Source organism: Mus caroli, chromosome 3, assembly GCF_900094665.2.
Source record: "Mus caroli chromosome 3, CAROLI_EIJ_v1.1, whole genome shotgun sequence".
Classification (NCBI taxonomy): domain Eukaryota; kingdom Metazoa; phylum Chordata; class Mammalia; order Rodentia; family Muridae; genus Mus; species Mus caroli.
In genome coordinates, this window is record NC_034572.1 from 89,267,782 (window position 1) to 89,295,704 (window position 27,923).

The following is a 27,923-nucleotide window of genomic DNA, read 5'->3' on the forward strand; positions in this document are numbered from 1 at the left end:
TGCTGGGACTAAAGGCGTGCGCCACCACGCCCAGCCTCTTTCTTTTGACATAGCATCTTGCCTTGTACTTGCTATGTAACCAAGTCTGGCCTTAAACTCTTGGCAGTCCTCCTGCCTCAGCCTCCCCTAGTGCTGGTGTGTAACACTATGCCTAGCTTCTGGTACTGTTTTTAGTAGTAGGTTTTGGGCCTCTCTTCGTGGCTGAGTTCCATCTGGTAGGAAGTACATATCATCTCAGCTGCCATGCTCAGTATACCACCATACCCTCCAGGTGCCTCTCCATCATCCTGGTTCCGGGGCCTGGAGGACGATGCTGTGGCTGCGGAACTTGGGCTGGACTTTCAGAGATTCCTGACCTTGAACCGGACCTTGCTTGTGGCTGCCCGGTAAAATGGCCGAGGCACCGTTGTGGGGCAGACATGCATGCTCCTGGGCAGACATGGGACCTGCATGGCCACTGCAGCATCTTGCAGGGGACACATGCAGGTGCACAAGCCATGGGACATGGACATGCTTGGACCCAGAGAACAAATGCCAAGGCATGGAGTGAGGGGGAGGCTAGGGAGCAGGAACTTTGTGTGGCTTGGCCCTGAGCTGGTGAACATGGGTAAGGAGGGGCTAAGCAGCTCAGGCAGGGTGCCTCTGCTCAGCCCTGACCCCTCCTTACCTACCCTTCAGGGATCACGTTTTCTCCTTCGATCTTCAAGCCCAAGAAGAAGGGGAGGGGCTGGTGCCCAACAAGGTGAGGGGCTGTATGCGAGGAGGTGCAGGCAGGGAGTCAAAGCTGGGAAAGGTGTAACGGGGTCCCGGGGGCTGAAAAAGACACCTAAAGAGGAGCCTTGATGCGAGGAGGGGTCCAGGTGCCACACGGCCTCTCTTCTTCCTGCAGTTTCTGACATGGAGGAGCCAAGATATGGAGAACTGTGCAGTCCGGGGAAAGCTGACGGTGAGGAGTGGAGTGTAATTGGAGGGAAGGCGAGGACTGCCTTCAGGTAGTGCGCCGCCATGACTACTTCTTACTCCCTTTCTATCTATCCCAGCCCAAAGGGAAGAGAATTCATCCCCTTTAGTTCCCTTTATATATCCCAGGAAAAGAAAAGGGAGGTTCGGAGAGGCCAGAGAGCTTGCTGGAGGCTGAGGGCTAGTTAATAGCTTGAGACTTAGCCACATTGCTCTGACTGGCTCAAAAGTAGTAGTGTTACTTTCTGTGACCCCTAACTTCATTCAGTTCCAGGCCTGTCACTGACCTAGAATTTTGGGTTCTCTAGGACGAATGCTACAACTACATCCGTGTTCTTGTTCCCTGGAACTCGCAGACACTTCTTGCCTGTGGAACAAATTCCTTCAGCCCTATGTGCCGCAGCTATGGGGTACAGAGGGAAGAGGACTGGGAGGAGAATCCAAAATAAGCTTTCAGTCTGATGGGAAGAGATGGGCATCTGGGAATGGGAGTGGGCATGCATGCATGGGATGCAAGAGTGCAGAGGAGCTGGAGAAGGAGGTGGGAGGGTGTGCACTGTACGGCCAGACTCTGAGACCCCAAGGTTACAGGAGTCTGCTTCCTGTTCCCAGATAACATCTCTGCAACAGGAGGGTGAGGAGCTGAGTGGGCAGGCTCGATGCCCCTTTGATGCCACCCAGTCCACTGTGGCCATCTTTGCAGGTGTGCACCTGGGCGTGTAAGAGGCAGGCATGTGGCTGAAGGGAGTTCCTCTCCCACCTTGATCTCTCCCCAATGTCCTTGAGTGGAGGGGTGAGGTAGGGGCTGGGACCAGGTCTTGGTAGATATCTATGTACACCAGTAGGAGACAAGCTGCAGATTCTGAGCTTTCTGTGACCCCGCTCCCCTCATCTCTCCAGAGGGCAGTTTGTACTCAGCCACAGCAGCAGATTTCCAGGCCAGTGATGCTGTAGTTTACAGAAGTCTTGGACCTCAGCCTCCACTCCGTTCTGCAAAGTATGACTCCAAGTGGCTGCGAGGTCAGTCATGCTGGGGGCTGGGCTGCCTGGGGCACACCAGGACTGTGTGGGGCTGAGTCTCTGAGCAGGTATGGATACCCTTTCCTGTCACTCTGCCTCAGAGCCACACTTTGTCTATGCGTTGGAGCATGGAGAGCACGTCTACTTCTTCTTCCGAGAAGTCTCTGTGGAGGATGCCCGCTTGGGGAGGGTAAGGAGCTGGGCACCAGGGATGGATGCTGGACAGTTCTCCTGGCTCCTGAGGAACGTTCTTGGCCCTAAACTTGAAAACACATTCCTTGGAATCTTGACTCCTCCCCACACACCTCTGCATCTCCAGCTCTTATCTCGACCCAGAGGGGCCTGCTATATCATCTTTCTTTGCTGTGACCCTGATATTTGTCCCTTGGAGCTCTTAAATCTCACTGTGCATTTCAACCAGCTGACGTGTGGCTCTCACTGTCTTCTCTCAGGTGCAGTTTTCCAGGGTAGCCCGGGTGTGTAAACGTGACATGGGTGGCTCACCTCGGGCCTTGGATCGCCACTGGACATCCTTCCTTAAGCTGAGGCTCAACTGCTCTGTCCCTGGGGACTCTACCTTCTACTTTGATGTCTTACAGTCCTTAACTGGGCCTGTGAACCTGCATGGCCGCTCCGCTCTCTTTGGGGTCTTCACTACTCAGACCAATAGGTTGGTACCCAGCATCCAAACTCCCTTTTCATGTCTACTGAGGAGGAAGCTCCAAGAAGGCCAGTTTGCTGCCCTGGCCACCCTTTCCCCCCCCGAGGCTGCCCCTCTAACGTGGTACACAGAGGGCAGCTATCACTTCTTACCTGGCAGGAGCTGTGCAGTCCCTGTCAACATCTACCTTGCATCTTTTCTGGCTCCCTCAGCATTCCTGGGTCTGCAGTCTGCGCCTTCTACCTAGATGATATTGAACGTGGCTTTGAGGGCAAGTTCAAGGAGCAGAGGAGTCTGGATGGGGCCTGGACTCCTGTGTCTGAGGACAAGGTCCCCTCACCCAGGTACCCAGTATGGAGTGGCTTTAGGGGGCAGAAGCAATTTCTGCTCTTAATGTTGGGTTGTAAGGAGGTCACTGTGGCCAAGGACAAGCATGGGCTGGACTAAGAGGCTGCAACAGGGGAGGGAAGAAATGGTGCAAGTGTGCCTGCTTGCAGGGAAGTAAAGATAGCCAGCCATGTTTGAGAGCTTGGAGGGGGTGTGAGGGGCAGGGGGCGGGGCACATAGCTTAACATCAGTTCTCTGCCCTAAGGCTGCCCCTTCCCATGTGCCCACCAGGCCAGGGTCCTGTGCAGGTGTGGGTGCAGCTGCCTCGTTCTCCTCCTCTCAAGACCTCCCTGATGATGTCCTGCTCTTCATCAAGGCACACCCGCTGCTGGATCCTGCTGTGCCACCCGCCACCCATCAACCGCTCCTCACTCTGACTAGCAGGTAATCACGCCTCCTGCCCTCACCAAGCCCTTCTTTCTCTTGTGTGGTCCATGAGGTGAATCCCACTGTGGAGCAGTAGGATGGGAGGCAGGGCATCTGGGTGCTCCTGGAAATGTTCAAGCTTTATTAGACAAGCTGTCCTCACCTGAAGCCTATCGCTCCAGGGCTCTGCTGACACAGGTGGCTGTGGATGGAATGGCTGGTCCCCACCGAAATACTACTGTCCTGTTTCTTGGCTCCAACGATGGGACAGTGCTGAAGGTGCTACCTCCAGGGGGACAGTCTTTGGGATCTGAGCCTATCGTCTTGGAAGAGATTGATGCCTACAGCCATGCCCGGTGAGTGCTTCGTGGGGGCAGGTGGGTGATGGCAATGGGGGAATAGGTTGGGTGCTCTAGTGCTGGCCGGCAGAATTAGGGGCTTGAGGTAGGGAAAGGGACTTGGTGAGAGGCTGCACTGTTGGGTGGTTCCATGGGTCGTGCTCAGGGGTTCTGTGCATCTTCTCCACCTATCACATCTTTCTTGCCAGTGACGCGAATGGGGACAGGCAGTCTCGCTGTCCCCATTCTCATTGCTTATGGCATCAAATTAGGTGCAGTGGGAAGCGGTCACCCCGAGCTGCACGGCGGATCATAGGGCTGGAGCTGGACACTGAGGGTCACAGGCTTTTTGTGGCCTTTCCTGGATGTATCGTCTACCTCTCTCTCAGCCGGTGTGCCCGGCATGGAGCATGTCAGAGGTGAGAGGAGCCTAAGTTCCATGCTGCCTGGCTACACTTTCAGGGTTAGTAGGAGATCAGAAAAATCCCCAAGTCTTGAGGGTAGCAAGGAAATGGAGGAGAGCGTGGGCACCTTGGGTAGTCTGAAGTAGGCAGCCACGAGGGTCTGGAGCAGATTGGAGTGGATGGGATGGAAATACTGGGGGGCGGCGGAGGCTCTCTCTCATAAGCTAGGGTGAATAGAGGGCAACGGTGAGTGGAGGGGTAGCAGCTTCAAACAGCTCAGTTTCCTCTAGGAGCTGCCTGGCTTCTCTGGACCCATACTGTGGATGGCATCGATTCAGGGGCTGCATGAGTATCAGGGGACCTGGTGGGTAAGTGAGAAGTACCTGGGTCTCCTGAGGAGAGTGCACAGCCAAGTGTAGGGCCATAGTGAGCCACCTCCTCTTCCTTCTAGGACTGATGTCGATCTGACTGGCAACCAGGAATCCACGGAGCACGGTGACTGCCAAGGTAAACACAAGGGACGGCGGCAGCTGCAGCCGAAGTTACATATGACTGTGTGATGGCTACTGACAACATCCCAGGCTTGGACATTTGTCTTTCTCAGCATCTGTACGAGTTACCTCCTTAATTCCTCATGAAGCTTCCCTTTTCCCCATTCTTACCCTCTCTCACATAGATGGAGCGACCGGGAGTCAGTCTGGCCCTGGAGACTCTGCTTATGGTGAGTCTTCTGGCCTCAGTGTCCTGTTCCCTTTCTTAGCCTCCACAACCAAATCCATTTGGGCTATAAGCAGACCTGGAACAGTCAGATGAGACTCTGGAATTGTGATCTCCTGGGTTCCGAAGGGGGTGGGGGGCTCTTGGTGGAGAGCATACGTCTCACTGGCTCTGACCTGGTCTCTGTTACCAGTGCTTCTGGGTCCTGGCCCTTCCCCTGAGACCCCCAGTTCCCCCAGTGATGCCCACCCAGGGCCCCAGTCTTCCACTCTTGGAGCTCACACACAGGGTAAGGGGGTCACCTGGGAGGGACAGTATTGTAGTGTGGAACTGCTGAGTCTCAGAGTTCTAAGCCCGGTACTGATTGGTGTTTGATGCCCACTAACACCTGTTTGGAACCTCCCTGCACCACAGCTGGACTTCCCAGCCAGTGTCCTGCACAGGCAATTTGGCAGTTATTCTTGGCATGGCTACAGGGGCTACAACTGGTACGGGGAATACCCCAGACCAGTGCTCTAGCCCGTGTGTTTAGGAATCCTGAGACTGTGGAGTGAAGCTGAGAGACAGAATGAAAACTTGCTGTTGGCCCCACCTGTGCCCGTTCTGTGCATCACCTACCCCAAAGCTGAGCCTCCTCCCTCCTTCTTGGTCAGCAGGCGTGCGCAGGGACCTTTCCCCAGCCTCAGCCTCTCGATCCATCCCCATCCCACTCCTCCTGGCCTGTGTGGCGGCGGCCTTCGCTTTGGGCGCCTCAGTCTCTGGCCTCTTGGTGTCCTGTGCTTGTCGTCGCGCGAACCGCCGTCGGAGCAAGGACATCGAGACCCCGGGGCTGCCGCGCCCCCTCTCCCTTCGCAGCCTGGCGCGGCTGCACGGTGGCGGTCCTGAGCCCCCGCCTCCGCCCAAGGATGGAGATGCAGCGCAAACGCCCCAGCTCTACACTACCTTCCTGCCTCCGCCCGAGGGCGGATCCCCACCGGAGCTGGCCTGCCTGCCCACGCCGGAGACGACGCCGGAGCTGCCCGTGAAGCACCTCCGTGCCTCCGGGGGTCCCTGGGAGTGGAACCAGAATGGGAACAACGCCTCGGAGGGCCCAGGCCGCCCACCACGGGGCTGCAGCGGGGCGGGCGGGCCTGCACCGCGGGTGCTGGTGAGGCCACCGCCCCCTGGCTGCCCCGGGCAGGCGGTAGAGGTGACCACGCTGGAGGAACTGCTGCGCTACCTGCACGGCCCTCAGCCGCCCAGGAAGGGCAGCGAACCTCTCGCCTCCGCCCTGTTCACCTCCCGGCCGCCCGCCTCGGAGCCCGGCGCCTCGCTGTTTGTGGACTCCAGCCCGATGCAGCGGGATGGCGTGCCGCCGCTGAGGCTCGACGTGCCGCCCGAAGGCAAGCGCGCTGCCCCGAGCGGGCGGCCTGCTCTCTCGGCTCCGGCCCCGCGCCTGGGCGTCGGCGGCAGCCGTCGATTGCCCTTCCCCACACACCGGGCGCCCCCGGGCCTGCTCACGCGAGTGCCCTCGGGAGGCCCGGCCAGGTACTCCGGGGGGCCCGGGAGGCACCTCCTGTACCTCGGCCGGCCCGACGGCCACCGCGGCCGCTCCCTGAAGAGGGTGGACGTGAAGTCTCCGCTGTCGCCCAAGCCGCCCCTCGCCTCCCCGCCGCAGCCCGCCCCGCACGGCGGTCATTTCAACTTCTGACGGAAGCTGCTCGCGCCCGCCCGTCGAGGCGCTGGAGGCCGCCGGCCTTCCCGGACTCCGAGAGTCTCCCGGGGCCCCCGTCTCGCCTCGGTTTATTTATTGACTTGTCTTTCCCCTGTCCTTTGGCGAGGAACTCGCCCCTCGGAGCGCCAGCATTTCAGGGGACCTGGCCGACTCCCACTCCCCGCTCCCTTCCAGCCACGCTGCCTTAAGTCGCCGCTCCGGACTCCCGCGGACTGAGCCCCGGGCGGGCCGGCCGGCCGGGGCTGGAGCCGCGCGCTGTGTAGAGTCCTCGGGCCTCCCGGGGCCGGGACGTGCCTCCTCCTACTGTGTAGGAGCCCCCTGCTTCCCAATACAGCCGTGTCCCCAAGCCGCTGCCTGACTTTCCTCGCGGTGCGGGAGGGGAAGGAGGGCGCGGCGCCCGGCCCTCTGGGTACCCGTGCTCCTGAAAGTCGGCCTCCGCTGCAGCTCGGCCCCCAAGTCTCTCCGGAGCAATTGGCTTGGCGGGTGTCCCACCGGGGTTAATCAGGAAAGGTTTCCTGAAGGAGGCAATCAAAGACCTGGTGTGTGTGGGCTGAGCCGGGGCCCAGGAGAGCAGTGGGTACTGATTGGGGGGAGCCGGGGAAGGCGCTCAGCACGTTTCTGGATAGAGGTCAGGCACCTTTCCACGGCCTACACTCTGGGGTGGGAGAGGGAACTTTTGGAGAAATAAAACGAAGCTGCTGCGTGATTTGAATTTCACATCAGCAAGTCTTGTCCTAGAGAGAGAACTTGGCTTAGAAGAATTTGGGGTGGGTGAGCGGTAGGCTGCAAAGCAGAACAACAAAAGCCAGCAGATGAGCCCTGTACCAGGCGAGGGTTTGCCCCAGTAGTTGGTTCCCTAAGGGGCAGTTCCAGTTGCTGCTAGCCCAGGGCTAGAGCGACTAAAGTGTGTCCATCGCGGTGCGCCATGACTCTGGCTGCAGATGGCTGCAGAGTATCCTGGGTATCAAAGGGAGGGTGACCCGGAACTCTTGTCCCACCCACCACCCTGGCGCTAGGACCACTTAAAGCCTCTGGTGGGTGCTGGCAGCGCTGAAGGATTTGAGGGAATTTGGCAGGCGCGTGTCGACACTATCTGCCCTGCTCCAGCCACTTCCCGTTGGCGCCTCCTAGAGGTTCAACCAAACCCTGCAGCTGAACACGCCGCCAGTTCTCTGTTGCTTGAGTGTTCTGAGAACAATTTGGCCAATAGTTCCAAGTGTATTGTTTACCTCTTCACCTTTACCTTTGGGATGGTAACTGCCTTAAGCTTCCTTTCTCATCTGAAATAATAGGATCGAGAGGCTCAAGTACTATAATGTGCAAATGCTTTGTGAAAGAGAAATCCTGAGATGGTGGTGCCTCCCGTAGTTTAGGCTGTGTATACCAACCTTTGTGGTCAGTTTTTACGGAAACAGTTTCCCTTTGTATTATAAATTCGACTTAGAGACCGCCCCCCCCGCCCCCCCGCCCCCCCCCCCCGCGCGCCAAGGTTTTTAACACTTCGAATGTCTCTTAACGCAGTTCAGTTAAGCTTAAGCAAATTGGCTAAGGATCCTTTAGAATTTAACATCTCTCAGCTTGGAGCTTTTTTTTTTTTCCTTGTCAGGTTCAGTTTATTCCTCCTTGGGAACCTTAAGCTATGATGGGCTGTTGCTAGTGTCCTCAACAGTGTTGAGGTACGAGGGATGTCTCTTTCAGTCACCTGGCTGATTAATCTTTTCAAAACATGATAGCTAGTGCAGGGTACATCTGTAAATGGAGCGTAAGGATGTTGAATTCTGTGCTCTTGCTAGTCTCTCTCAAAAGATGAAGAGAGAGAACAAGACGGTTCAGCAGGTGAAGCGCTTGCCGGCCTAGTTTAGTTACCAGAAGCTCATGGCAGAAAGAGAACTCTCTAAACTTATCATCCCACTTCCACATGTGTGCCATTGAGAGCAGCTCCCCTCCCCCAGTCTCTCTCACAAATCCTGAGGAGATGAGAGAGGGCCTGGGATACAGCTCTGTTGGTAGAAGGCATGACGAGCATGTACTGACAACTCTTGGTTTTAATCCAAGCACCGCAAGACACGGAGAGGTGGCGTATACCTATAATTCCAGCACTCTGGAAAGAGGCAGGAGGTCTGTGAGTCGGAGGGCAGCTTGGGCTATGATGTAAGGTGGTATCAGGAAAGAAGGAAGGAAAAGGCAGAAAGGGAGAAAAGGTCACTGAAATAGCAGATTTGAGATTGGCCTAAACTCTGAGACCCAAAATCAATCCCAAAAGAAAAGCAGATTTGTAAAGAACTAAACTAACTACGGCACTTGAGAGGCACAGCTCTGGTGTACATAAGTGAGTGCTGGCCAGTCAGGGCAGCAGAGATATCCAGTTGCAAAAACTAAAATAGACGTGCAGTTATCCCCCAATGTCTATATGGGATTGATGCTAGGACAGTGACCACATCTAAAATAAGTCTGGAAATTCAAGTCTCTCGTTTTAAAGGACATAGTGTTTGCATATGACCCATGCCCAGTCTGTGGTATACCTTAAATCATCTCTAGGCTACTTAACAATGCCTAATACGCCAGGCAGTGGTGGTGCACGTGTTTAATCCCAGCACTTGGGAGGCAGAGGCAGGCAGATTTCTGAGTTCGAGGCCAGTCTGGTCTACAGCGTGAATTCCAAGATAGCTAGGGCTACACAGAGAAACCCTGTCTGGAAAAGACCCAACCCAAACCAAACCAAACAAAAAAACAACAAAAAGCCAAAAACAGAAAACAATGCCTAATGCAACATAAATGGCATCATTTTGCTTTTGTTTTTTTGAAACAATGTTGTCCTCCAATATGTAGTAGATGCTATTCTTGAACAGATCCTCCTGCAGCCATAGACTCACAAGTTCTGGGATGACAGATAGGAGCTTCCCAGTGTGAATATACATTCTACCATCAATTTAGGAAATAATGATGAGCACTATCGCTGTTCAGTACACAGACAGTTTCCCCCCACAAACCCAGGCCTCACAGATGCAGGCAGATTCCATCATGGAGCTGCAGCTCAGCTTTAGTCTTGGGATTCTTCGTGGGCAGCAGCAGTTAAAGTTCAATGTCCTGCCTATTCCTTTATCTGTGCTTTTAAGGGAATGTTCACTTCTCCAGCTGGGAACCCAGAGCAAGTGAAAGCAACTGTGTTGCAGTAAGAGCAAGTCCTTGGGCCCTTCCTTTGAAACCTTCTGTTCTTTAACTAAAGCTCTCCAAGCGGTTGCCCTCCCCCACCCCACCCCATACACATGACCTTTCTCTCTGTAGCTTTGGCTGTTCTGGAACTCACTCTGTAGACCAGGCTGGCCTCCAACTCAGATCTGCCTGCCTCTACTTCCCAAGAGCTGGGTTCAAAAGTGTGTGCCACTATGCCTGGAACTCAATTTCTTTTCTAAGAAATGGGAAAGAACATAGGCTAACAGAGACTTGTAAGGCATGAAATACATAGGCTTAAATCTAGCAGGTTAGGTAGGTGTGTGGTGGGCCACTGTTATCTCAGGAGTCTGAGTCAGGAACACTGTGAATCCAGGGCAAGCCTGGACAGCATAGCTTCCTTTCACCAGCTCCCCAAAGCCCCACAATTAAGTGTTCTGCAGGACGTGGTTATTTGCTCAAAATAACATAGGCCGCCACCAAAGAGGCAATCCCCTATTACTCATGATAACTTTCTACTGGCAGATTATAATAGTGGATAATAAATTAGGGGATAGTTGCAGACATTATTGCTAAAAGTGGAAAGACAAACAAACATCCTTTAATTTAAAAAATCTGCTCGCCAGAGTTTTGTTTCTGCTTTTTTCAGGTTCTCATGTATCCCAGGCTGGCATTGAACTTCTGACTCTCCTGCCTGTGTCTCCTAAGAGCTGGGATTACAGGTGTGTGTCTCCACTCCACTACTAATAGGTAGTCTCTAAACACCACACTATCAGCCCGCTTGCTTTGTTAGTAGGAAAAGCAGGATGTGGCGGGAGCCTCCTCCTCAGGGATCTCTGAGCTAATTTCTCAGGCATCCTAGGAGATTATGGGGAAAGCAGGGCCTCAGCAGGCTGAAGCCATCAGGTGTCTAAGGCTTTGGGGACCTGAGACTCAAAAGGTTCCACAATCAAGAGAGCTCCAAAAGCTGTTCCGCATCTTGGGTTCTTTAGGGGCAAAGTCACAAGGGCCTGAACAATTTATTACTCGTTTGTTGCGTCTTATGGCTACCACCCCAAGCTTTGGAGCACACAGGTATGAGTCACTGCCATTCGACCCAGCAGATGACCCTTTAGAGCTGTTGACTCCTTACATTTAAGGTTATACAGGCAGGGTGGAGCTCAGACAGACTGCTTGCCTAACATGCCTGAAGCTCTGCGTTTGGTCCCTAGCACTGGGTTAACAGATGCAGCGGTTGTGATCCCAGCACCAGGAGGGATGTGGGTAGAGCCAGGAGGATCAGAAGTTCAAGATAATGCTGGGCATTGAATTTGAGGCTAGCCTGGGAAACATGAGACCCTGTCTCAGTAAAGAAAAGATAGAAAAGAAAAGAAAGAAGAAAAGGAAGAAAGGGAAGGAGGGAGGGAGGGAGGGAGGGAGGGAGGAAAGAAGGAAGGAAGGAAGGAAGGAAGGAAGGAAGGAAGGAAGGAAGGAAGGAAGGAAGAAAGAGAGAAATAAAAAAGCAGGTTATATACACAAAACCAGATTTAGTGGCATAGATGTATGATCCAGCTACTCAGGAGGCTGAGGCAGTAGGATTGCCATGATTTAGAGGACAGACTGGAGTATAGTGAGACAAGACACAGAGAGAGAGAGAGACAGACAGACAGAGACAGACAGAGACAGAGAGAGACAGAGATTGAGAGTGATTGGGTATGGAAGCTGGAGGTAGGAACCTGAGAAATCACATACTTATACACTGATCCACTTATTTCAGTCTGTTATGTTCGTTTCTGACTTTTTAAAAATGTTACTTGCTTTTATGTATAGTTGTGTTCTGTGTGCTTGTATGTCTGTGTACCACATGTGTGCCTGGTGCCTACAGAGGCCAGAAAAGGGCATCGGATCCCCTGGAACTGGAGTTACACGTGGTTATGAGTTGCCATGTGGGTGGTGGGAATTGAACCTGGGTCCTCTGGAAGAACAGTCGGTGCTCTTAACCACTGAGGAATCTCCCTGGCCTGTTTCTGATTTTAAAACATTTTTTAAAGATTTATTTTTATTTTAGATATATGAGTGTTTTGCTTGCATGCATCTGTGTACTATGTGTATACCAAGTGCCTGCAGAGGGTAGAAGAAGATGTCACATCCTGGACCTTCGGCAACTGGAGTTAACATAGTTATGGGCCATCATGTGGGTGCTGGGAATCAAACCCAGGGTCTCTGCAAGAGCAATAAATATGCTCTTGACTGCTGAACCACCTCTCAAGCCCCACCTCTAGTTTCTTAAATGCAATCTGAGATGAATTTGGATGTCTAAAGCAGTCCAACTAGTTGGCTCAGCCAATAAAGGCGCTTGCCACCAAGTCTTTTTATTCAGTCTGGGACCTTAGCCCATGGAATGATGCCACCCACATTTAGCGTGGGTCTTTCTACCTCAGATAACCCAATCCAGAAGCTCCCTCACAGGCAGGCCTCATAAGCGTGTGTCTTAAGTGATTCTAAGTCCTGTCAAGTTGACAGTCAGTACCAACCGTCACAGTACTAGTGGCCCTTCTCTCCAACATCTCCTTTCTTCTCTATAACTCTCCTAAAATTTTCTTTTCTTAAAGAGGCTGGCGAAACTGCTCAGTAGTTAAGAGCTCTGCCTGTTCTTCCAGAGGACCTGGATGGGTCTGTAACTCCAGTCCCATGGGATCTGACACCTTCTTCTTGTCTCCATGGGTACTGCATGCACATTCATGTGGAACACAGACACTCATGCAAGGCAAAACTCACCCCATTCACATAAAAAAAAATCAAGATTAAACATTTTAAAAACTCATTTAGACTTCTTTTGTTTGTATCTCTCTCTCTCTCCTGGAGTTGGAGTTGTAGGTGGTTGTAAACTGACCAAGGTGGGTGCTAGAAATCAAATGTGGGTCCTCTGGAAGAGCAGGCAGTATTCTTCTGTGTAGCTGTGGCTAGACTGGAACTTGCTATGTAAATCAGATTGCCCTCAAACTCACAGAAATCCACCTGCCCCTGGCTCCTGAGTGTTGGGTTTAATAAAGCATGTGCTACCACACAGGGCTTCTCATAATGTTCTTAAACCTTAGGTCTGAAGCCCGGCGTGGTGGCGCACGCCTTTAATCCCAGCACTCGGGAGGCAGAGGCAGGCGGATTTCTGAGTTCGAGGCCAGCCTGGTCTACAAAGTGAGTTCCAGGACAGCCAGGGCTACACAGAGAAACCCTGTCTTAAAAAAAAAAAAACAAAAAAAAAAACCTTAGGTCTGGTTATAGGCACTGAGTAGCCCCCATGCTTTTGCTCAGGAGCTACCCACAATCTTAATGTATCCTGCAATCTGTTAGACGTCTTGCACAAAACGTTTGTAGGCACAGCAATCATCCGGTGGCTTTCATTTTAGCTGTCCAGTGCTCCTTGCCTTTTGGCTAAGGTCAAGTGCAGGGAACTCCTATCTCTAGTCCACCCAACCTCCCCATCCTCCTTGTGATTTCTCTCACTAGGCTTTTCATTCAACAGACTCTGTTCTTTTGTTTCTCAAGGCCCCGCAAGCTCCCACTTTCCCCTTCAGCCCAGTGGTGATGCTATCTATGATCCTTCAGTAACCTCAAGGTTATCGTGTGGTCTTTACAGGCCATGCACATTTGCCAAAGAGAAATTTACTGACACTAAGCCTAGTTCGTGGGAGTGTTTGGTTTTTTAATTACTGACTTGGAGAGCTTGCCTGCTGATGTAGGAGTCGGCCTCAGCCCCCTCTTGCCTCTGCCTTCTGACTGCTAGGTTGAGCTACTGTGCCAGCTAAGAAGCTAGCTGTTGAATGCAGGTACTTAGTTTATGGTTTTGGCTTTAGTGTCATCTCCCTCCCTCCCCCCACCCTCCCCCCCTACTGAGATTGAGCCCAGGGTCTCACATATGCTATGCAAGTGTATATCCTCCGCTCCCCTCCTCCGTTTTTGAGACCAAGTCATATACAGCCCATATGACCAAGGAAGACCTGAGTTTATCCTGCTTCCACCTTGAATGCTGGGCTTATAGGCATACACCACCATGCTCATTTTATGACACCATGAGGCTCAAGGCCAGGGCCTTGTGCACAGTAGACAAATACTCACCAGCTAAGCTACATACATGGCCAGGCCCATCAGGAGTTAAACATCTTTGAAGAGATTCACTAATTTGCTGTGTATGTGTGTGATATGTGCATGTGAGAGCAGGTGCCTACAGGCTAGAGGACTCCCCTGCTGCTGGGGTTACAAGCAGTTGTGAGCTGTCTAACATGGTGTTTGGAGCCAAATCTGGGCCTCTGTAGAGCGGCATGTGCTCTTACCCACTGAGTGACCTCTCCAGCCTGAGTCTTTTCATTAAAAGTATTTATTTTGTATTATCATGCTTGTGTTTGAATGTGAGTATGGGTGCATGTGTGTGCCACAGTTCAAGTGTGGGTTTCCTGTTAGCCACTTTGTATGCCAGATTAGGAGGCCCTCAGGTTTGCTGGGATGTCCTGGCTCCACTGAGATTATAACTCTGAACTGTTTCTCCGGGGGTAGTTTTAAAATTCCTTCTCAGGTCCCAACGGCAAACTGAGGCAGGAACCAAGGAGTTTACTGCTGTCCTTACAGATCCTAAGTGAGGGGCACTTAAAAGGGGTGGAACCTGGAAAGCCTTTATCTCACAGCCCCATGTTAATGCTGCTTACTTAGCTACAATAGGTGGTAAGGAGCCAGAGACATCAGGTGAGACCCTCTCTGTCTCCCCCCCCCCCCACCCCGTGTGTGTATGTGTGTGTGTGTTCAGGGCAGTCAAGCTGTCAATACACCCAGTTGGAATGATCTTGGACAGCAAAGGGGCACAGTTGATTGCCCCAGGATGGTGGCAATCCTGTTCAGTCCTGTTCATACTTAGCTAGCTCCCTTCAGTGTGGTGTTCCTCACATGTGAACAAAACTGAGTGAGTGAGGGGGGATGGTAGTGTGTGCATTGAGTCCCTGCAGAGGTAGGTGAATCTGAGTTCAAGGCCAGTGTGGTCTGTAGAGTGAGTTCCAGAACAACTAGAGCTACACAGAGAAACCCTGTCTCAAAAAAAAAAAAAAAAAAAACCAAGGCAAGAGCTAGGGCACTGGGACTTGCAGGCACACACCATACACCCAGTTGGACTGGCTCAGTAGAAACTGTAGCACACAGTAGAAACATTTTTTTTTAACCATGCTGTAAAGAATACAACAACACTGATATTTTATTAAGAAATGTCTTTATTTTAAATGATAGTACAAAATTGTATATATAATATAGATCTGTATAGGTATATATACACAAATGCATATCCACACACATGTACATATAAGCTTGCTCATCAGAATTGAACTATTTTATCCTAAAAAAGAAACTTTTGTTTTCCTGAAAGTTTATTGTACATAAAGCTGCCAGACAACTTGAAAAACAAGAGGATACTGTGAAAAGAATCCTGGGCTACCCACCGCTACATGGCCTCGGCAGAAGGACGCATTGAGCAAGGCCAAGGAGCACAGTTGCTACTGTAACAGTTGACATAGCAAGATGTCAGAAACTAAGTGGAAATATAGAGTATAACCTACTTAATTCTCAGAAACAAATCACATCAGAACAAAATATGTGGTTGGGAAGGAGAGAAGAGAGAAAGGAAAGGTGAGTCCCACAGCCTAGAGATGACCAACTAATTATGTTCCAGTGCCTGGCAAAACCTTCCAAAGACAAGAGCCATGGGATGGCAGAAACAGTAGGGGATTGGGAACAGGGAAGACAGAGAGGATCACAATTTCCTGCTATTAACAAGCCTAATTACTTGTGTAGAGCTTAGGAATTATCTTCTTCCCCCTAACCCTAGAGAGGTTAAAACCTTTGAAAGGGCAGCACCAGAGGCTCAAAGCTATTTAATTCTAATTCACATCCTTCTTGCTTTTGGTCTCCTGGTAAGGATAGTCACAAGAAATGGAGCACAAACTCCAAAAAGGGTAGAGGCACTGCGGTAAATGGAGCTAGAGCCGATCTGGCATGGTGGCTCAGTCTGTAATCTTAGTACACGGAAGATGAAGGCATAAGGATTGCTCTGAGTCCTGGGTTAGTCTGGGCTAGAGTGAGACCCCAATTCAAAGAAAAACAAAACACAAAATGGAGGTAAGAGCTTAAAGTGCATGCTGGCAGCCTTGGTGTAAATTCATCTGCTCAAGTAGAGAACTGCAAGCTAGTCTCTGAAACATCAGGACAGAAAGTGACCAGAGTTCACCACGTGCCTCAGCTCTTACAGCACTGGAAGTGGCTGATGTTAGGGGATGTCCACCTCGGCATTCTTAGAATGAGTTCTCTCTCAACATGAGATTCTGAGCTGGGAATGCAGAGCCTAGGACATCTGTCCATCCACAGCCCCTCACCTAGGCTTTCCTGTCTGGAAGCTAAAGGGCTTTTCATTTCCTACTGAGCCAGGGTCTCACTGTACAGCCCTAGCTGCCTGGAACTCAGAGATCCACCTGTCTCTGCCTCCTGAGTGCAATATTAAAGGTGTGTGCCCCACGCCTGGCTCTGAGGGGTTTTCTTCAACAGGTATAAAGGCAGCCAGCCATGGATGGTGACTCACTTTGGTCCCTATCACTGTGCACTGACAAGGAGCCTTTGCATTTATATTCTTGCTTCCCCATGAACATGGACCATCTCCTTGGGCCTCAACTTCCTTAATGCTCCCTTTACAGCCTTCCCCCACCCCCAGCAACGCATGTACACCCCTCTCACACTTGGATTAAGGGAATTCAAAGAAACCCTATATAACTTAATAAAGCTTCCAGGTTATCCCAGATAATTTAGAGCTGAACCTTAAAGAGAAAACGGAGGAAGAGCCATTATGTATTTACATAGAAATACACTAATGTGCACGCAGCAAAGGGATATAAAAACTGTCTGTTGCCAGGTGCCTTTAATTCCAGCACTTGGGAGGTGGAGGCAGAAGCAGGGGGGTCTCTAAAACATTTGAGCCAGCCTGGTCTACACAGCAAGTTCCAGGCAGCCAGAGCTACATAATAAGACTGTTTGGAAACAAAACAGAAAAGCAAATATACATCTGACAGAAAGGTGTCTTTTAAGGCACAGAGTTCAGAGCAAAACCCATAAAGCTGCTTTCTCCTATATCAGCCATGTGGTCTCTGCTCTGACATTGCAATAATGAGGCCCCCCAGAGGCGGGAACATGGAGGGAAGGCACAATTTCCCGAAGCCAGGAAGAACAGATATTGCAATCTCAATCTCTCTCTCGCTCGCGCGCTCTCTCTCTCTCTCTCTCTCTCTCTCTCTCTCTCTCTCTCTCTCGTTTTATTTTCTGAGACAGGGTTTCTCAGTGTAGCCTTGGCTGTCCTGGAACTCATTCTGTAGACCAGGCTGGCCTCAAACTCAAAAATCCACCTGCAAATCAAAGGCGTGCGTTAACACTGCCCAGCTACAGTTTTTTCTCTTACAACCAAGATGCAAATGTAGCGTCTATGATTCCCTGTATTAATTTACAGCCCTGACTTAACACTGTATTCCTGAAAGCAGCTTTACTGTAGAGGCCTAAGCCTGGCCTTCTCTCTGCTGGAGGCCCAGCTCTGAACACTTCCTCTGTTACGTGATTCCCACTATCCCAGCTCCACTAATCCGCTAACATGTCTTAACTCAGAAGATCTAAGAGTCATCTTCTCCACCAACCCAAGACAGATGAGGCGGTTCACTCCTACAGTCCTAGCCCTCAAGAGGCAGGGGTGGAAGGATTGCCCTGAGTCTGAGGCAAGTCTGGGCTACAGAGTAGAGCCCAGTTTTTAAAAGAGCTACAAACAAAAAAAGCTGATTTGGAAGGTTATGTGAAGTCATAAAATGATATTAATGTATTCAATATTTAATTTCTACTTATTTGGGCATTTGTGTGCCTGTCTATATGTGAGTGTGGTGTACATGCATGTGTGTCCAGGTTCAGGGTAGAAGAGAACATCGGGTCCTCCATTACTTTCTGCCTGTTCACTTGAGACAGGGTCTCTCCCTGAACCTGAAATTCACCTTTGTGGCAAGGCTGGCAGCCAGCAAGCCCCAGTGATCCTCCTGCCTCATCCTTCTAGAGGACTAGGGATACAGGTGCACCTGAGACCATGCATGGTTTGTTAGAGAGGGTGCTAAGATCTGAATTTGGACCTTCAAATTTGTATATAGCAACAAGACAGCTGAACATTGTGCCTCATGCTGTGTACTGGCTAGTTTTGTGTCAACTTGACACAGCTGGAGTTATCACAGAGAAAGGAGCTTCAGTTGAGGAAATGCCTCCATGAGCTCCAACTGTAAGGCATTTTCTCAATTAGTGATCAAGGGGGAAAGGACCCTTGTGGGTGGTGCCATCTCTGGGCTGGCAGTCTTGGGTTCTATAAGAGAACAGGCTGAGCAAGCTATGGGAAGCAAGCCAGTAAAGAACATCCCTCCATGGCCTCTGCATCAGCTCCTGCTTTCTGACCTGCTCGAGTTCCAGTCCTGACTTCCTTTGGTGATGAACAACAATATGGAAGTGTAAGCCGAATAAATCCTTTCCTCCCCAACTTGCTTCTTGGTCATGATGTTTGTGCAGGAATAGAAACCCTGACTAAGACATGCTGTAATCCCCACTCGGAGGGTCACTGGACCCTCTTTTTGCCTATCCACCGAGCCATTTCTCCAGCCACATCTTTTGTTTCTGAGATACCGCCTTTGTGTAGCCTGGGATGGCCTCTAACTCTGAATCCCCAGTGCTGGGGTTTCTCACGTTGCCCTGTGCTTGACTATTCAATACTTAAGCTCTAACTAAGGGAAATCACCCCGTCCCACACCCTCTCCCACTCACTGCAGTCTAATCGAAAGGAAAGCCTACTTCCTTTTTGAGATGATAGGCGTCTATTAAAGTAAATAAAAGAGAACCTCTTTCCTGTCAGACACTGTCCGTCTCTCCTTTACTAACTCAGGACCTCATGTTCAAAAGTGACTTGGAACAACGAAACTTGGTCCTCTTTAAAGGTGGAAAGGAGCCCTGCTCAGAAGGGAGGACTAGACGGACAGATCCCATCCCCACAGATACTACTGAAGATAACGAGGTGGTTAGGGACAGTTATCCTCTGCAGTTAGCATCTATTCCTTTAAAAGGAAGGAAATTAAAGTCAACATGAAACCTGCTCCTTCTAGTTACCAAGGCTCTGAAATGCCACTCACAATAGCTTACTGCTAGCACCCCATTCCCTGGGTGTCCCAGAAGAGTGCTGCAAACAGAAGAATCCACAGCAGACAGATCCTCAACCTCACACGCCTCCTCCCTATGCTCCCACAACACTAGATCATCCCTGATGCTCAGAGCCCTGGAGCAGACCTTGCCACAGTGCTAGCAGTCAAGGTTAATTTCAAAATGGTTATTTTTGCCTATAAACCTCTAATATTCAATTTTGTTAAATGTGACTTGGAGAATTATGTTTTCAGTCTATTTTGAGCCAAAAATGATTCTATACCTCTGAAACACTGCAACAAATTATCCCACTAATCAAGGTAAACAGAACCATGTTAACTGCCAGGTTAAAAATGCATGTTTTCTTCATGATCACTAATCCGGAAACCGTGTTCTCAACAGTTATTCAAAAGTGTACTTGGCACCTGTCCCTCTGGTTTCTTCTAATTGGCAATAAAGCAAGCAAGTCTACGTTGCCCATTACCTACCCCCAATCCCTCTCTGAGTGCTTATTCCTCTCCCACTTTGGTGTAAGCAGGGCTCAAACTTGAAAAATCGCCAAGGATGACCCTCACCTTCTGACCTCTTGCCTCCCTTGCCCAGTTCTGGGACTGTAGACGTGTACTATCACATCCTGTCTAGAAGATGTTTAAATATTGTTTTTTGCAGTCCTGGGGATTGAACCCAGGACCTCATAAAAAGACATACAAGGGACTACAGTACAAGACATCCTGGACTATAGTCTCTGTGGTCCATGTTGTCCTAGAGTAGATTTCACTGTATTGCCTAGAAGTCTCATCTGAGACCCCCAGTGACCCTCTGAGTGGGGATTACAGGCACGAGGCTGGCCTTGAGCTCATGTCAATGCTCCTCCCATAGCTCTTGACTGCTAACAGGCATGAGTACCGTGTCCAGCTATACAAACACAAACATACACTTCATGCTAGAGAGACCTGCCCCAACCCTTCCTCAAAAGCCTAGCACTGAAAATGTTTCAAGGGTCTGAGCAAGGGGGATGTGGAGTAAGGGAGAGGGGAGGTCAGCAATGGGCCTGGGGTGGCTCCTTGCTGTGGCAGTGATACCTGCTCCCTTTGTCACCTGAGCACTACAGGGCACAGACTCCATGGCCACACTAACAGAAGCAGCAATGCACTCACACTAAATCAAACAGGGACAAACCTCCCCAGCCTGGTCAGTCTGCCACACTGCTTTGTTTTTGACAGAATGCTCAGTGCTACAGAAAGCACCAGTGTCCCACATGACACAGAAAATTTGGCCAAATTTTATACAATTTAAAGAGTTTTAGGCTTGATTTTATATAAATAGATGTTTGGATGAAAGATGTTGTTACAATGACAATAAATATAAAGTCCAGCCAATATATAGTTTCCATCTCAGGACCAGAAACTCGGAGCCCAGAAGCCTCTCTGGAAGCACAGCCTGGAGGGCGCTGCTCTGCACATCCTACCCATCAGCAGCACAGCCTCTCTCCTGAGTGTAAGTCTGGTGTCCATGGTTTTCTTCCCTGCACTTGTGCCCTCCTCTCGCTGTGTACATACAGTGCCAAAGGACGGACCCAGGGCTTCCTTGCACGCTAAGCACCACGTTCTACCACTGAGCTATGCCTCAGGGATTCCTTGTCAGGGTCTAAGTAACCCTGCTAGGCTGGACTGACCCTGTGGACCAGGTAGTTAGAATCCCAAGGACCTGCTTGTCTCTGCTCCCCAAGTGCAGGGATGAGAGCCCGTCACTGCTCCATCTGGTCATTTCTGGGTTTTTGCTGTTCTTCTGAGAAAGATCTCACTGAAGCCAAAGCTGACCTTTAACTTACAGTGGTCTTCTGTCTCACCTCCCAAGTGCTGGGACTACAGGATGTGCCACTATGCCTATTTTTTTTATACTGTATCTAAGCAATGGACACAATTTATCAGGTAATCCTAAGTCAGCCCTTCTTTGTTAATTTTTCTCTATTTTTGAGGCAGTGTCTCTGTGTAGCCCTGGCTATACCAGAACTCTCTTTGTAGACTAGGCTGGCCTCAAACTTAGAGATCCTCCTGCCTCTAACTCCTGAGTGCTACAATTAGAGGTGCACACCATGACACTTGATTTTTCTCTTGCACTAAGATCCCACACTATAGCCTAGGCTGACCTGTAACTCACAATGGAGTTCAAGCTGGCTTTAAACTCATAATCTTTCTGTTTCAGGTTCCCAAAGTGTGAACCACTGCATTCAACTAGTTTAATTTTTTTGTTATTAATTTAAAACTCTTTCATTGATATGTATATATAAATGTATGTGTGTCGATATACACACATGCCAGAAAAGGGCATGGTCCCTGGGAGCTGGATGGACATGTAATTGTGAGCAGCTTGATTCAGGTGCTAGGAGTAGAACCTGGGTTCTCTGGAAGAGCAAGCACCACTTCTCCACCCCAGCTGTGCTCTGCTGTATGTAAAGACAGGGTCCCACTGTGTAGCCTTGGCTGGCCTGGAACTTCGTATGTAGACCACATGGCCTTGAACTCAAGAGATCTGCCTGTGTCTACTTCCCAAGTGCTAAAACTCAAGGCATGTGTCACCACATCTGGCCCTCTTTTATTGAAGGACTCTTTAGCTCAGGCTGACCTCAAATAGCTTCCTGTCGCAGCTTCCTGAGTGCTGACATCACAGGTGTGTACTACCACGCCTGGCTTAGGGACTTCTTGTCAGTAGGTTAACTAGGGAGAGCTTGTGTGCCTGCTCTTTACAACTGTATGCTATCCTTTACTCTTCCTCAAGAGGAGGCTTCCTACAACCGCATCACTCTCATAAATCTAAGGCAAATTTTCAGGTCACTTGAAAAATTTCAGGTATAACTATTAAAGGCTCTTGGTGTATATGTATTACAAGTACTATCTTAAAATCTTTCGATATAAAGCTAACTATTAAAAAAAAATTCAACCTACAATGCCCAGTACTCTGTTTAAAGCAACGATATGAGCTGAGAGATTTGGTCCTGGTCCTTTGGTCCCTCAGATGCCCCTAAAGTGGCTCTGAGTTTTCCAGCTGCACACACAGCCTTCCTAGGCTCAGGCCTTGAGCCCGGCTACTGTTACCTTCTTAAGGACATTCTAATTCGTACGCAGTACCTGCAGTCTGTACTTTCTTCTTACAAAGAATATGATGAGGGAGCACAAGTTGTGGTCCTTGGTGTTAGGATGAAATAGTTTCTATGGAAACGTTAGTGTGAGGCTCCGTGGTCCTTCCTGACTTCATGACTTGTGTTGCTCTTTCTACCTCGTCCCCTTCTGTCACCACTACAGCATCCACTTCAGCTACTTCCTCAACTACGGTGACATCAACTCCGTTGGTCTGCTGCTGAGCCATAGCCTCCAGCCTGAGCCGATACTGCTCGGCCTCCTGCTCTTTCTTGAGGAGCTGGTGTCTGTACTCCTGGGCTCTTCGGTTGGCCTCCTGGAGCTGTTGCTGCAGTAGCTCTCTTTCATTGCCTTCCTGTAAAGTCAGCGGCACCACAGTAAGAATCCCGAGTATGAATTTCCCAGATGAAGACAGAAAAATGAAGAGGGTGTCAGCCCTAACCACCATGGTGTCCATGCCCTCCCCCTCCTCTGCTCACCATGGTGTCCATCCCCTCCTCCTCCTCTGCTCACCATGGTGTCCATGCCCTCCCCCTCCTCTGCTCACCATGGTGTCCATGCCCTCCCCCTCCTCTGCTCACCATGGTGTCCACGCCCTCCTCCTCCTCTGCTCACCATGGTGTCCATGCCCTCCCCCTCCTCTGCTCACCATGGTGTCCATGCCCTCCTCCTCCTCTGCTCACCATGGTGTCCATCCCCTCCTCCTCCTCTGCTCACCATGGTGTCCATGCCCTCCTCCTCCTCTGCTCACCATGGTGTCCATGCCCTCCTCCTCCTCTGCTCACCATGGTGTCCACGCCCTCCCCCTCCTCTGCGCACTGGTAAGCATTCATTACCTTCATTTCCTCAACACTGTCTGTCATCTCTGCCATCCTTGGTCTCTTCACCAATGGCAATTTCTCTTCTTCCTCTTCTTCCTCTTCAATGATCGTCTCCTCTGCAACCTGACCAGCAGGCACAGTTAGAACTACAAGCCAAAGCACATCAATGGGAGAAAATGAGCACACAATATACAAAGGAGGCTTGTTTGATTTTAAGTAGAGAAAAGTGAATTTAATATTATACATTGGGTATGGATTCTTTTATGGGCAGGCAAGTATTCTACCACCAAGCTACACCCTACTTCCCCCGACATGTTTTCTATGATCTCTCCCTAATACACTGTCTGTGATATCTCTTTAATGTATGGAGTGTCCCAGTGCTCAGGGGCAGACGCAGGCACGTCTCTCAACTTAAGCTCAGTCTAGTCTACAGCAGGGCTACCAAGCAAGACCCAAAACAAAGGAGCACAAGCTTGAAGTCAACAGGTGAGATGCAGGGCCACAGAGAAATCAGAAAGGTGGCCTCGGCAGGAGGGAATCTGAAGGCATAGCATGAGCCACCGTACCTGCTTACATAGACAGTCTGACAGTAGTAGCATAGAAAACTCTGAATTGCAGATATCTGACTACAAAAGGATTCAAAGATCACAAAGGAAACAGGTGCTGGGGCTTAACTTAGATTACACGGAGCACAGGAGTGACCTCTAGACCTACATCATCTTCCCTGTACAAATACATAGCACAGCCAGTAGGTACCATCCTTTAGTCATCAGCTGGAACTGTCATTACAGAACATGACAGTGCCTACAGTAGGTCACAGAAGCCCGTATCCTTACAGAATCCATTTTCTCGGCTGGGAGTCGGAGATCAAGGTGTGGGAGGGCTTGGTTCCTTCTGAAGCTCCTCTCCTGACGTGTGGGGGTGCTCTCTTGCAGGGTACACAGAACTCTACAAACTGAGTGCATCTGCAGCCTGTCTTGTGAGACGCTCTTTTACTCTGCAACCCTGGTTGGCCCTGAACTCACTATGTAGATCAGGCTAGCTTGGAGCTTGCAGCCATACTTCTCCCTCTGCCTCCCTGGTTCTGAGTACCTGACTGCCCAGTGTCTACTGTGTCTTCTGATCTGGTTTTTGAGATGTATGTCTGTGTAGCCCCAGGTGGCCCACCCTTCTCTGTGCTGATCCCATAGGCATGCACACACATGGCTCCTAGGGAAGCTAACGTAGTCTGGGAGCCTGCTGATTGCTCCTTCTCAGAGCTCCTCTGTTCTCTTCTCTCTGGGCTTTCCCCCACTCCTGCAATTGGTCTTAATGCCTCATTTCAGGGAAATATGGTAGATCTAAAATCTCTCTAAGCAACTGTCTACCGGGTATAACTCACCTTGCTGTCCATCTTGCATAGTTACAATAAATGGCTGGCCAATGCCTCCAGCAGGGAGTGATGTTTGGATGTTACCCAGAGGGACTCCGTCAGTCACTATGGTGATGACCCTCTGGCCTCCACTCCCCACCACTTGCTGGATCGAGGAGTCAAGAGAATTTCCTTCTTCCATTTCTTCTAAATGAGCTAGAGAATTCAAAAACGTCAAAATTAAAAAAAAAAAAAAAGCCCGGCATGGTGGTGCACACCTTTAATCCCAGCATTTGGGAAGCAGAAGCAGGCAGATTTCTGAGTTCGAGGCCAGCCTGGTCTACAGGACAACCAGGACAACCAGGGCTATACAGAGAAACCCTGTTTCAGAAAAACAAAAAACAAAAACAAACAAACAAAAAATTGGTTGAGTTTTTAAGGTAGAGCCTAACTGTGTCCAGGCCGCCTTACTCCCCTCCCCACCCCCTACCCCCACCCCCGTAAGTGCTAGGATTATAGAACTGAGAACTTATAAGTAAGTCAGGGGAAAGAGCACAGGGAAGTCATAGAACAGTATTTTCTAAACATGTCCTAAGATGTTACTAGTGCTCAATAAAGATAGGTTCTAGGGCTCCCAATGTGGTAGCATAACCTGTAATCCTAACACCCAGAGGCTGAGGTAGGAGAATCAGCATGAATTCTAGGCTAGCCTGGGCTATGTAGTGAGATTCTGTTCCAAGAAACAAACTCTCAAATAAAAAAGAGAGAGAGAGAGAGAGATCCTATGCATAAATCGATTTTGAAATGTTAGTTCAAATACACTTGAACTTGCTAGGTATAACTACAATCCTCTTATTTAGAAGGCAAAGGCAGGGGATCTCAAATTCCACGTTACATATCAGGTGTGAGGTCAGCCTAGGCTACACAAGACCTTGTCTCAGAGACAATTAAGCTATATATATACTTTTTAGGAGCAGTGGAGACAGGGTCCCACGTAGTCCAGGCTGGCCTCAAAGTCACTATGGAGCTAAGGACGATCCTCCTGCCACCTCCATCTCCCAAGTGCTGGAATTACAGGTCCTGGTGAAGAAGCTCAAGACCTTGTGAAAGCTAGGTACACACTCATGTGAGCTATGTCCTAGCCTGTGTCTGTATCAGATTTTTTGTTTGGGGGCCAGCATCATCAGCTTTAACAGGGTAATGAGCATGGGATTGTCCTATAGCATGATAGGCCGTACTTCCCCAAGAACTTAGAATCCTTTTTTAGGTAATACCTTCAAAGTCTAAATAAATCTATAAAACTTGAAAAAAACCCTAGTGTAGATAATTTAAGAATGTGGGACATTTAATAGTGAACTAATAAAACATAGCAAATAATCAAAGGGTTAAAGTTTAACAGAGAGGCTACATGGAAGGTGGCTTTGCCCCCCTGAGACACAATCATAGACCAGAGTGTTCACTGAGTCCCAGGTACATTCCTGAGAGTTTTATAGATGTGAGTGCACAGTGGACATTGGTTGGTCAACAACCCATACATAGGCCATGCATTGCTAGGGCAAGCAATGCCTGCCTCTCCTGACCGCTTCTGTAACAGGAGTCACAGTCGGAAAGTCACAGAGAACTTTGAGTAAGTGGTACTGGTCCATCCATAGGAGACACAGCAAGGAAACTCAATGAAAACAAGCAACTTGCACCTCACGTGTGTGGTGGTGTGCAGCTAGAGTTGTACGTGAGAGGTAAAGGCAAGGGAATCAGGAGCTGAGAGCTATGAGACCCTAATTCAGAAACACCAAAACAATCAAATGATCCCATTGCTGAATGTTATGGTGGAAATCTAAAACCATCTCCACACCAGATGAGGACACTAACAACCTGGAGAACATAAGTGATTTACCCCAAACCAGGGGGCAAACCAAAATAGTAAGGCTAAGCTTACCACAGTATTTCTCTCTCTCTCCCTCTCTTTTTTTTTTGTTTTTTGTTTTTTTTTCCGAGACAGGGTTTCTCTGTGTAGCCCTGGCTGTCCTCGAACTCAGAGATCCGCCTGCCTCTGCCTCCCGAGTGCTGGAACTTCTTTCCCTTTGTTTCTTCTTTGACCACAGCTACTACCAACCTGCAAACAACCTCCCTAATAAGCAACACCCACCAACCCACCTCGCAGAGCCCTAGCGAGGCATTAACCATGGTCAGCTGCTTTGCGCAGCCCTAAGCAGCCCCACCCCACACCTAGGATTAAGTGAAAGCACACTCTTGTAGTATCCCCTCAACCCCCATGTTTTTAAAGAAACCAAAATTCCAGAATTCTTAAAACTGTCACAGCAACCTTTAGAATTAGTACTGGTAAGAAAGATGGCTGGCGGGGCTGGAGAGACTGCTCAGTGATTAAGAGCCCTGGCTGCTCTTAGAAAGGACTTGGGTTCAGTTCTCACTATCCACATGGTGGCTGCTCATAACCACTGTTCACTCCAGTTCCAAAGGATCTGCACCCTCTTCTGGCCTCCTTGGCACACACATAGGTCGTAGGCACACTGACAAACACTCATGTGTATGAAACTTTAGAAAAATGACTGGTGGTGAGGGAAAATTCTCATCTCCCAAATGTCAATGCAAGAATGACATCAGTATAAGGCAAGTTTTGGTTTCTTTAAAAACCCAGTTATGTTCTGTGGATGCGCTTGTTTTAACCCCAGTTTTACGTTCTGTGGATGTGTGTTTGTTTTAATCCCAGGAGTTGGGTAAGAGGCTGCTTCACAGGTGATTATGATTTGTCTCGTGCACTAGCAGTGGTGTAATTTTTGCCAGCTGCAGATAGTTTAACTCTGGGGACTGGATAATGAGAGAACTCTGAGAGGGTCTATGGCAGCGGCTGCTTCCAGTTCCCATGGCTGTGGTTTGATGACAAGGAGCTGGAGATATCCTTACAATGAAGACTGGACTTGACTCCAAGGATCCCAATGATTCCTAACCATCAGGAAGTAGTCAGAAGAGATCTATGTCCCCTTTCCCCTCTAACTTCTTTCTCTCCTACCTAGTGTTGGGAATTGGAAGGGATTAGGATGGAATAAGGGTTGGAAGGGACGCAGTTGTATAAAAACACAGTAATATATTAAAAAAAAAAAGCCAATATATCACAACAGTTGGCTATCATTAATGAAAAAGCAGGCAACCAGACCCTTCCAGGGTTTATAGGACGCACCTCCTCCAATTACCTGCCCCTAGCTATATGAGTTCCTAAGATTTTTAATTCACAAACTATGTAACTTCTTCACTGGCTATGTAACTTGATACTTAATTTTCTTTTCTTTTTTTACTTTATGACTGTGTAGTGCACCCAGAGGCCATAATGATGTGTGGGAGTTGGTCCTCTATCTGCCATGTGAGTTCCTAGGTTGCTGGGCCTGGTGGGAGCACTGCTGAGCCATATCGCTGGCCCCTAAAAGCTTACTGTTGTAGTTATCAGAAGGGCATTCTGCAACACATATGCCCAACTCCACTGGAAATGCCAGAACTATGTTCCCAGCCAAACTTAAGCACACATGGTGTAACCATGAGAAGGTGGGAGGAACCAGATTGTGGATCTCAATATTTTACTTTTTCTTCTTTTTTTCCTTTTTTTCTTCCTTCCTCTCTCTTTTTCTCTCTTCCTTTCCTTTTCTTCGTTCTTTCCCT

The 27,923-nt window shown here is 49.6% G+C and overlaps 2 protein-coding genes across 15 annotated transcripts in view; one reads left to right on the top strand and one right to left on the bottom strand.

The window, feature by feature from the left end:
• Positions 1 to 7,368, top strand: part of Sema6c (semaphorin 6C) — a 13,800-nt gene extending 6,432 nt beyond the window's left edge. For 6 of the 11 annotated variants that reach the window (XM_029475570.1, XM_029475571.1, XM_029475572.1 and 3 more), the window contains 17 exons: positions 272 to 386; positions 679 to 742; positions 890 to 946; positions 1,269 to 1,370; positions 1,573 to 1,663; positions 1,861 to 1,980; positions 2,082 to 2,170; positions 2,433 to 2,650; positions 2,854 to 2,985; positions 3,260 to 3,412; positions 3,577 to 3,750; positions 4,005 to 4,151; positions 4,427 to 4,504; positions 4,588 to 4,643; positions 4,813 to 4,857; positions 5,047 to 5,142; positions 5,510 to 7,264. In XM_029475570.1, coding sequence (XP_029331430.1) covers positions 272 to 386; positions 679 to 742; positions 890 to 946; positions 1,269 to 1,370; positions 1,573 to 1,663; positions 1,861 to 1,980; positions 2,082 to 2,170; positions 2,433 to 2,650; positions 2,854 to 2,985; positions 3,260 to 3,412; positions 3,577 to 3,750; positions 4,005 to 4,151; positions 4,427 to 4,504; positions 4,588 to 4,643; positions 4,813 to 4,857; positions 5,047 to 5,142; positions 5,510 to 6,543 — 2,771 coding nt within the window. In that variant the 3' untranslated portion in view covers positions 6,544 to 7,264. Of the gene's footprint in view, positions 1 to 271; positions 387 to 406; positions 487 to 678; positions 743 to 889; positions 993 to 1,268; positions 1,371 to 1,572; positions 1,664 to 1,860; positions 1,981 to 2,081; positions 2,171 to 2,432; positions 2,651 to 2,853; positions 2,986 to 3,259; positions 3,413 to 3,576; positions 3,751 to 4,004; positions 4,152 to 4,426; positions 4,505 to 4,587; positions 4,644 to 4,812; positions 4,858 to 5,046; positions 5,143 to 5,509 lie in introns of those variants that run through there. The other 5 variants (XM_021157936.2, XM_029475568.1, XM_029475573.1 and 2 more) reach the window with 5 other exon arrangements.
• Positions 7,369 to 18,276: 10,908 nt separating this feature from the next.
• Positions 18,277 to 27,923, bottom strand: part of Gabpb2 (GA binding protein transcription factor subunit beta 2) — a 35,591-nt gene continuing 25,944 nt past the window's right edge. For all 4 annotated transcript variants that reach the window (XM_021158570.2, XM_021158571.2, XM_029475267.1 and 1 more), the window contains exons 7-9: positions 24,285 to 24,470; positions 22,919 to 23,049; positions 18,277 to 22,437 (exon numbers count right to left, since the gene is read on the bottom strand). In XM_021158570.2, coding sequence (XP_021014229.1) covers positions 22,138 to 22,437; positions 22,919 to 23,049; positions 24,285 to 24,470 — 617 coding nt within the window. In that variant the 3' untranslated portion in view covers positions 18,277 to 22,137. The remainder of the gene's footprint in view (positions 22,438 to 22,918; positions 23,050 to 24,284; positions 24,471 to 27,923) is intronic.